The sequence below is a fragment of the Malaya genurostris genome, chromosome 2, assembly GCF_030247185.1.
Source record: "Malaya genurostris strain Urasoe2022 chromosome 2, Malgen_1.1, whole genome shotgun sequence".
Taxonomy (NCBI): domain Eukaryota; kingdom Metazoa; phylum Arthropoda; class Insecta; order Diptera; family Culicidae; genus Malaya; species Malaya genurostris.
Genome location: NC_080571.1, coordinates 231,649,400 through 231,660,248, shown reverse-complemented (window position 1 = coordinate 231,660,248; position 10,849 = coordinate 231,649,400). Strand labels below are relative to the sequence as shown.

At 37.6% G+C, this 10,849-nt stretch overlaps 1 protein-coding gene across 1 annotated transcript; it reads right to left on the bottom strand.

The window, feature by feature from the left end:
- Positions 1–608: 608 nt before the first annotated feature.
- LOC131432626 (cytochrome P450 307a1-like) lies at positions 609–2,435 on the bottom strand. The gene is made up of 3 exons (XM_058599017.1): positions 1,949–2,435; positions 1,092–1,883; positions 609–1,028 (listed from the first exon to the last, which is right to left on the bottom strand). The coding sequence occupies exons 1-3, from the start codon at positions 2,433–2,435 to the stop codon at positions 697–699; spliced, it is 1,611 nt and encodes a 536-aa protein (XP_058455000.1). The 3' UTR covers positions 609–696.
- Positions 2,436–10,849: the final 8,414 nt, after the last annotated feature.

Here is a 10,849-nt window from a genome sequence, read left to right as displayed (position 1 = left end):
AATTCAAATGATTGTAGATTGGTATAACTTATTACACTCGGTATCGATAAACTGGCTAGGTTACTTAATGCAGTAACGTTTACTGTATTGGCAAACGCTAATGTTAGTTTCACTATTCTTTTCTTAACTACAAAACAAGATATATTTGACGCATCAACAGACAATAGCTACCTATTCGTAATGATATCAGTTGGAAAAAATTAACAGCTACAAGTCACAGTAGAATCCTTAAAACTAACCTATAGCTCATTCTCACTTTCTCTCATGTCATGCTCCTCTGACTCAACGTAATACATCACAGCGCAATTAGTGCAAGCGGTCGACAATAATACAGTGAATACTTTATAAATTTCATTTATAGCATTAAACTCCTGTTCAATAAAGGAAAAAACATTCAGATGTGTACTCCTATACTATAATAACTAAGCTCCACGCGATCGAAAAGGACAGTTGAATAGTGATGATGCGATGGATCACGTGGATCGCATATGCAGCGTTCTCAGTTCTGTTTTTGGCGGACGCATTAGCATATACGGAATGGTGTAAGAAAAGGAGGGAAGGAGAACATCAATGGAATTAAATTAAGGATTGCGAGGATGAACGAGTATTTTCCTAATAGGTGAATCAAGAATTAATCATGTTTAAAGGTAGGTGTGAAAAGGTGCACTTGGGTGGCGTAAAAGGGATATCAGGAATTCAATGTCGAGGACTGATTTGAATTTCATACGATTTCTCCGGCATCGCTAGCGATCCCGCAGGAACGTTATAAGAGTGACCAGCCAGCGGTGCGATGGTGTACTGTCTCAGTATGTTGGCAATCATCGAGAAGCTGATTAGTTGCGTCATTTTGTAGCCCATGCATGACCGACGTCCGGCTCCGAATGGAATGAAGAAATCCGGCTTCACCACGCGACCGTTCTGTAGAAAGCGCTCGGGGATAAACTGTTCCGGTGATTCCCACAATTCGTCGGACATGCTAAGGTCATAATTATTGAGAAAGATTAGCGTATCCTTGGGCACATCGTAACCTTAAATATTTTTTTTGGTTTTAGAAAAAGCAAAAGCTTTATAAAACGAAAAGAAATATTTACCTCCAATTTGGCTTTCCTGGTTGGAAACATGCGGCACAATCGGCGAGGCGATAAGTCGAAGAGACTCCATGATTACTGCTTCGGTGTACTGCATCTGATTGCGATCGGATAGATCGATGTAGTGTTTGCCTTGTTCTTCTAGAACACGATCCACTTCAGCTTGAATTTTCTGTTGTACTTCGGTATGCTGGATAATGTAACCGAATGTCTTAACCAGGAAGTTGGCGACGGCGGAATGACCCCCAATAATGTCTTCCAATGCAAACAGGGCGGTCTCCCAATCCATATCAGGACCGATTTTGGTTTTGACATGGTTGATTAGACTGTCGACATAGTCGATTTCGGTGTTTCCTTCCACCCAGTTATTGTAACGCTCATTGATGATCGAACTCAACATGATCTCACGGATTTCCTCGGTCATCTGATCAATTCGCTTTAAGTTTCTCCGATGGAACGGAAGCAAAAATGGGAGAAAGTCAGCCGCATAGCCTTGGTTTACTTCATAGAAGATGCGATCAAAATTTTTGACCAACTTCTGAAACTTGTGGTCTTCAACATCGAAGCGGTAGCTGGCAAAATACTGCGAGAAAACATTGGCGCAGATATTCATGATGATCGGCTTGATAGCGATTACTCTATCAACAGAACTCTCACCAACCATGTAACGAATTTCATCGATAACAAAATTATTCAACTCGTTGAATCGGCTGGAGAAGTTCCTTGGAAATGTGTGTGGTACGAGCATATCTCGGCGTGCCTTCTGGGTCTCAGACCAGTCACAAAAAGCGAGAGCTTTAAATGAACGAATGGCACAGATAAGTTTCACTGATTTTGTTCCAAAATGATGGTATACTTACAGTTCTCCTTGTTTCCAGAAAACAAAAGTTGGTAGCGGCGAAAGTTCGGTCGGCTGTCAAAATGCTGTGCCTTATGAATTAACACTTCCTTGATATTTTCGATTCCGTTGACTACTACCGCGTCGACGTAGCCCAATTTAAGGTTGACGATTGGACCAAACTTGTTGGCCAACACGCTGAAGGCTTGATAGGGAACATCGTAACCATCCAGTTCTCTCAGGTTGCCGATAATCGGAAAACTCTTAGGACCAGGAGCTCTTCTCAGCACTTTCACTGCCGGGTAGGTGGTATTGTTATTCTCATCGTTCACCGAAATCACTGGCCACCATTGTCCGAACAACACTTTCTTCGCCAGTTTCACCAGATCACTTCTAACATACACTTTCTGTCTGAACTCCGTCAGCAATACGAACAATGTGACCAAGAAACAGGCTACCAGCAAGTAGATTGTGTTGGAGCTAAACGAGAACACTTTGAAGAACTCCATGATAGCTGACCGGGTAAAATAATCACTGAAGTACTCGGTAGTCTGAGGATATCAACTCCGATCTTTTCAGCACGAACTGAAGGAACGATGTGATATCAATTCATCGATCGACTCTGTTTTTATAGGAGATGAATCTGTTCCAATCAACCTCCAGGAAAAGAGAAATTCAGAAAAATCATCCAACCCGCTTGCAAAGCTGGATGTCTGAGCAAGAGAGCTAGATATCCTGGGCGTAGATTAATTGCATATTCAAATTCTACCGAGCGCTGTATACATATTCAGCATGCAAGGAAGATCGCTTGTAGAAGAGGTATCCCTTCCGAGGCACGACAGTACCATAGCGGTACTCTTAGGCGATTCCTAGTTTGTTGGGATGATAATACCATACCTGGCTGGCTCGGAAGAAACCGCTATTCGGTGCATATTGTTTGGCATGGGACAATAAAGAAATCCTTGATATTGTTCCTTTTGATTTTTGTTGGACTTAAAAAGTGCATCTTCCGCTCGCATTTCATTGAAATGATAACCAGATTCAAATTATAATAGATTTGAATGCCAGTGGAACAGTATCGGTACGATCTTTCTACCACGAGAGCGCGGTCGGCAACGGATCGATCGGATGCTCCACCATCAGCGAAGATATCGCGTTCGTTTTTCACAGTTCCGTGCATATGATATGGCCAAGGAACGCCAGATTAAAAGTTGTCGTCAATGGTAACCCCGCGCCGTCAAGAACGACTGAAAGTTAAGCGATTCTATCCGAATCCGAATCAACCAGGTGTGGCCGATTATATTTCTTTCGAACAGGATGATCTTGAATTTTGATCAGCTGTTGGTGCGGCCGCCCGTCTCGACGTGATCCGATTTTGGAAGCACCAACCGATGTCACCAAAATTTCAGGAATAGTTATCTGCAACCGTTGACGTTCAATTTGCACCCATTGGTGTAAAAGGTAGCTACACGTGTTGCGAGCTCGTGCGTAAGAATTGTCGCCACTGACGTAAGAAAACGGGTATGTTACACCGGACGTATACACTGAATTTGAATTGCATAAAGGTCGTTTTCATTCACAAAAATATTATTATATACAGTACTATAAGGATCTTTAGGCGATGCACGAGCCGCTTCATAGTTATGCGAGAATGTGCCTCTAAATTTCTAGTTTGTTTTAGTTATTTGCTCAGTCATTGTTCATTCCGGATCGATTTTGGTAACTGTTTGTGAAGTTGAAATAGAAATATAAATTAAGAACGAATAGCAATTGGGAACTTTATGTGTTTCCTTAGTTTGCATAAAATGCCCTGGATTGAACTGCTCCGGGGATTACACTCTGGCACTACGTTGGAAGAGCATACTTACAATAAATTTATCATCAAATAAAAAATCGATGCCATGTCATGTCAATTCGTAAATATACAGGAAAGTATTATGACTAGAATTAGAACACTTCCAAACCGTAACCTAACATACTACAGAATCATAAATCAATCTTTGTGGACCGTACCACACAAGTTCAAATTTGTCATTAAGATTCCCTGTTTCTCCTCGTAGAGTTTGGTAGACATCGTAGACATTCCAAATCTTTAAATCAAAAATCTACTTAAGGTACGATTACATTAGCCAGTTTATCTGCACAAACTTGGGCAGTTTGACTGTATCATAGTGTAATCGGTTCGCAGTTGTCTGCAAGCAGTCAAAATCGGCTTGACTGTCCATCTGTATGCAGTCAAAGTGTGCAGATTATCTGTGACAATGTAATCACAGTGTGATCATAGTTGACAGGCAAACAGTTGATGACTGTACAGACAAATTTGACTGTTTCTGAAACTGTTGTGCAGAAGTTGTCTGCCACAGATTCTATGCCAACCAAAAACTTGTTTATTTCATGCAAAACACAAAACAAAACGTTCCAGCACCAGTTCGAGAAGTGAGTACACGTGGTTTTCCCCAAGAGGGTTGGTTTCGTGATCATTTTTTTTCTGTGTAGAAATCAGATAGTAATAAAAAACCACATTCTCATATATGTGGTATTCTTCGAAATAATTCTTATTGCTTCTTGAAGGAAAACAAAAAAAAATCAATTAGCACAACCAACAAAATGAAACAGTTTTGCTATTGCAGATACTTCTGCAACCGGTGTAAATGAAGTCGGTTCGAATGACCATCTGTTAACATGACTTACAAACTGTATTGATTTTAGTAAACTTTATAAGATTTCATATGATTCGGTCATCGTACTTTACACGACGGCTTAAATTTTAAATACTAATAATTTTAGAAATGGCAAAAATGAAATATTAAACACTTGCATCCGCGCAAAGTTTAGAAGTTTTGGCCTTTTATTTGAACCTAAATTTGTGAATATCGGTCAAGTAACCTCTACGAAAAGTGAGTGAGTTCCATTTTTGAGTATATGACCACTATTTCAGGAACAGGAAGCCGGGAATCAGGATAGCCCAAGGCTCTTTGGATATGATGCTTACTTGTTTATTTTACAAAAAAGTACTTAAAATCGATCGAAATCGATTAACGAGTATTAGACACCACTTCTATCTCTCAACCACATGTACGTTTCATTTCCCACATTAAAATTAATTGGGAACATTATAAACGGCATAATCGTATTGCAAACTTAACGCAATGTCGTCGTTGCCAAGGCTTCGGTCATGGAACCAAAAATTGTCATATGGATATACGGTGTTTGAATTGTGGTAAATCGCATTCGAAAGACGTTTGTCCAGTGAATGAAACCACTGATAAATTTTCATGTTCAAATTGCAATGGAAATCATAAATCCAATTATTTGAAATGTCCTGTCAGGGAAAAAATTTTAAACGCTCGTTCGCTTAGACAACAAGTCAAATCAACGACCTTAAATTTACAGAACATACCTGAAAATCAAAAGGCCGTTACAAATGCCACGCCTAATTTTTCTAAGGCACCTATTTCTTCGAATTTAAAACAAAAAACAGGTACTCCTGCCAATTCGTCTTCTAACGAAAACAATTTATTGACAGGTAGATCGACCTCGTCATCATCTTCTTCTAATGTCAGTTATGCTGGTATATTAGGTAGAAAACTACCACCTATTTCTTCTAATGTAAATAATTCTAACGAAAACAATTTATTAATAGGTAGACCGGCCAAATCACCTTCTTCTAATGGCAGTCTACCTACCAATATTCCTTCAATGCCATTCGCTTCTTTAAATGAAGTCGATTTAGGCGATATTACTTAAAAAAAAACATGATCTACCTACAAGATCAACTTTTTCAAATGATCATCCAAATGAATTCGACTTCATCACTTTTTGAAGCATTTCAAATCGGATGGCAATTTGCAAATAATATTATAATGAATTTAAAATTTAACAGTGATGTTAAATAAATATTTGAATATTTTAAATTGGAATGCTCGATCTTTGAAATCGAGTGAAGATGAATTTTATAATTTTCTCGAAGTTCACAAAATCCATATTGCCATTGTGACAGAAACTTTTCTTAAACCAAATGTCAAATTGAAAAGTAATCCACATTATGTGGTTCATCGATTTGACAGGTTTACTGGAATGGGTGGTGGAGTTGCCATTTTTGTCCAACGGCAAATTAAACATCGAATTTTACCTTCTTTCAATACTAAAGTTATTGAAAGCTTGGGAATCGAAGTTGAAACCATTCATGGAATTTATTTCATCGCTGGAGCATATTTGCCATTCCAATGCACCGGCGAACAATTAAATATGAAAAACATCCTGCTATGAAAAACATAGTTAAGGATTTACAAAAAGAAATTAAACATAGATTTACTCTTTTGCGAAATGAAAATTTCGCTAAAGAAGTTGAACAAATTAAACCATATTCTAAACCTTTCTGGAAACTTTCTAAGGTTCTTAAGAAACCTCAGAAACCAATTCCTGCTCTCAAGGAAGGAAATCAAATACTTCTTACAAATGGCGAAAAAGCTCAAAAACTTGCTCAGCAGTTCGAGAGTGTCCACAATTTTAATTTGAACGTTATGAGTCCTATTGAAAATGAAGTCTCACTGAAATATGATCATATTTCAACCCAAGTGTTATGACACGATGACATTATTGAGACGAATTTTGATGAAATTAAATCAATTATTAAGAAACTCAAAAACATGAAGGCTCCTGGTAATGATGGAATTTTTAATATTCTTATTAAAAATCTTCCCGATGTTGCCTTGAGACTCCTGTTTTTCATTAGCTTACTTCCCAAAAAGATGGAAAAACGCTAAAGTAATTCCTATCCTCAAACCTGATAAAAACCCAGCAGAAACATCAAGTTATCGACCAATTAGCTTACTTTCTTCTATCAGTAAACTTTTTGAAAAAATTATCTTGTTGAGAATGATGACTCATATAAATGAGAATTCAATTTATTTACCAGAGCAGTTTGGATTTCGTCATGAACATTCAACTACTCATCAACTTGTCAGAGTAACGAACATGATAAAATCAAATAAATCTTCTGGGTTATCCACTGGAGTTGCTCTTCTAGACATAGAAAAAGCATTCGACAGTGTTTGGCACAAAGGTTTAATAGCAAAAATGTCTGATTTCCAGTTTCCTATTTATTTGATCAAAATGATTCAAAATTATTTAACTGATCGTACTCTTCAGGTTAGCTATCAGAATTGTAAATCTGAATTGCTACCCGTACGAGCCGGTGTTCCGCAGGGTTCGAGTGTAGCTCCAATCTTGTATAATATTTTCACTTCTGATCTTCCAAATCTACCCGTTGGTTGTCAGAAATCGCTATTCTGTGACGACACAAGTCTGTTAGCCACAGGTAGAAATCTAAGAGTGATCTGCAGTCGCCTACAAAGAAGTTTAAATATTTTCAGTGATTATCTGTCAAAATGGAAAATTAAACCAAATGCAGCAAAAACGCAATTAATTATCTTTCCTCATAAGCCAAGAGCTTTATTTCTCAAACCAAACAATAATCACTTTCTAAAATTGAATGGCTTGGAATTGACATGGTCTGATCAAGCTAAATACTTAGGTTTAACGTATGACAAAAAACTCACTTTCAAGGATCACATTGAAGGAATCCAGGCAAAGTGTAATAAATATATTAAATGTTTATATCCTCTTATAAACAGAAATTCTAAGCTCTGACTAAAAAACAAATTGTTAATTTATAAACAAATTTTCAGACCAGCCATGCTTTATGCGGTACCAATTTGGTCAAGCTGTTGTTCCACCAGGAAGAAAACGCTTCAAAGGATTCAGAATAAAATTCTGAAAATGATTTTGAAGCGTCCTCCCTGGTTTAGTACAAATGAGTTACACAGACTCACAAATATAGAACCATTAGATGTAATGTCACATAATATTATAAGCAAATTCCGACAAAAATCGATGCAATCTTCAATTGAATCGATTCGCTCTCTGTATTAGTTAGTAAGTTAGTATATAAGTTCCTTTTCCCCATTACACAATACAAGTAGGTTTAGAATTTTCCCTACACAAAAATCTCAGAATTGCGGAAGCAAATAATGTCCTCATGGTAATAACCAAATCATATATAAAGGGTGATTTTTTAAGAGCTTGAGAACTTTTTTAAACAATAAAACGCATAAAATTTGCAAAATCTCATCGGTTCTTTATTTTAAACGTTAGATTGGTACATGACATTTACTTTTTGAAGATAATTTCATTTAAATGTTGACCGCGGCTGCGTCTTAGGTGGTCCATTCGGAAAGTCCAATTTTGGGCAACTTTTTCGAGCATTTCGGCCGGAATAGCCCGAATTTCTTCGGAAATGTTGTCTTCCAAAGCTGGAATAGTTACTGGCTTATTTCTGTAGACTTTAGACTTGACGTAGCCCCACAAAAAATAGTCTAAAGGCGTCAAATCGCATGATCTTGGTGGCCAACTTACCGGTCCATTTCTTGAGATGAATTGTTCTCCGAAGTTTTCCCTCAAAATGGCCATAGAATCGCGAGCTGTGTGGCATGTAGCGCCATCTTGTTGAAACCACATGTCAACCAAGTTCAGTTCTTCCATTTTTGGCAACAAAAAGTTTGTTAGCATCGAACGATAGCGATCGCCATTCACTGTAACGTTGCGTCCAACAGCATCTTTGAAAAAATACGGTCCAATGATTCCACCAGCGTACAAACCACACCAAACAGTGCATTTTTCGGGATGCATGGGCAGTTCTTGAACGGCTTCTGGTTGCTCTTCACTCCAAATGCGGCAATTTTGCTTATTTACGTAGCCATTCAACCAGAAATGAGCCTCATCGCTGAACAAAATTTGTCGATAAAAAAGCGGATTTTCCGAATGGACCACCTAAGACGCAGCCGCGGTCAACATTTAAATGAAATTATCTTCAAAAAGTAAATGTCATGTACCAATCTAACGTTTAAAATAAAGAACCGATGAGATTTTGCAAATTTTTTGCGTTTTATTGTTTAAAAAAGTTCTCAAGCTCTTAAAAAATCACCCTTTATAATAGGGCTGAAAAGTCACCACTTGTGGCTGAACACCCAATTTGAATCTTAATAATTTAATTTTAACTCATATTCCAATAAATAATTATTTAAAAAAAAAAAAAAAAAAAAAAAAATCTCTCAACCACGTGTACTCACTTCTCACCGAACCGCGTTGTCAATGTCATCATTTCCGGTCGAAATAATGAAGCTTATCGCACATTTCGTAGAATTCTTAAAAGAAATTACTACTGAATTTTCCGATCTCCTCCTTCACGATAAAGTGCAATGGATTTCCAGAAGCATAGTCCTGGAGCGTTTTGTTTTGTACTTGGATGAAATAAATATGAAAAAGTAAATAATGAATTAATGAAAAAAGTATTAACCGCTCCAAATAAAAAAATGCTGAAATTTTACTTATTTGAATTTTTTTTCTAGATTTTGTAAATATTTACCGAGTTGCCAATAGCTTATGATTCGTTCATTAGTTCGATAAGTTAATTGATTACAAAGCGTTTGGTAATAAAATTGTTGATCTGTCAAAAACTGAGCTCTGCCCCAAAGTGAATTTATACCGTTATATTCTCGTTGCAGTTGAAAACTCGGCCAACATAACAGTTTGGCTGAAAAGTTCGTATCGTTTAATAGAAACACACATTTTTTTTGCCAAAATTCGTTTTTATTATTCAACAAATTTGCCATCAGATGCGATATAGCGATTATAGCGATCTTCCAACTTTTCGATACCATTTTTGTAGTACGATTTGTCCTTTTCCTCAAAATAGGCCTCAGTTTCAGCGATTACCTCTTCATAGCTTCTAAATTTTTTACCAGCGAGCATTCTCTTGAGGTCTGAGAACAGGAAAAAGTCACTGGGGGCCAAATCTGGAGAATACGGTGGATGAGGGAGCAATTCGAAGCCCAATTCGTTCAATTTCAGCATGGTTTTCATCGACTTGTGACATTGTGATTGTGAGCTCACGCGGCACCCATTTTGCACAAAGCTTTCTCATATCCAAATATTCGTGAATATTATGTCCAACACGTTCCTTTGATATCTTTAGGGTGTCAGCTATCTCGATCAACTTCACTTTACGGTCATTGAAAATCATTTTGTGGATTTTTTTCACGTTTTCATCGGTAACAGCCTCTTTTGGACGTCCACTGCGTTCATCGTCTTCGGTGCTAATATGACCAGTACGAAATTTTGCAAACCACTTACGAATTGTTGCTTCGCCCGGTGCAGAGTCTGTATAACACTCATCAAGCCATTTTTTGGTATCGGCGGCACTTTTTTTCATCAAAGAGTAGTGTTTCATCAACACACGAAATTCCTTTTTGCCTTTCTCATATAGAAAGGCTATGCAATCACTGTGAAAATCGACTTTTTAACCGAGGCCCGGAGGGCCGAATGTCATATACCATTTGACTCAGCTCGACGAACTGAGCAAATGTCTGTGTGTGTGTATGTGTCCGTGTGTGTGTATGTGTGTGTATGTAACAAAAATATGCACTCACTTTTCTCAGAGATGGCTAAACCGATTTTCACAAACAAAGATTCAAATGAAAGGTCTCATAGTCCCATAGCCTGCTATTGAATTTCATTCCGATCCGACTTCCGGTTCCTGAGATATAGGATGACATGTACCAAAAAAGTGAAAAAAATATGCACTCACTTTTTACAGAGATGGCTTAACCGATTTTCACAAACTAAATTTCAAATGAAAGGTATTATGGTCCCATAGCTTGCCATTGAATTTCATTTGAATGTGACTTCCGGTTCCGGAGAAACATGGTAATATGTGAAAATTTGAGAAAAAGCTTACACTCAATTATCTCTGGAACAGCTCAACCGATTTTTGCAAACTAAGATTCAAATGAAAGGTCTTATAATATCCTAAAAATTTGTGGAACATTTTATCAGGATCCGACTTCCGCTTTCGGAACTAAAG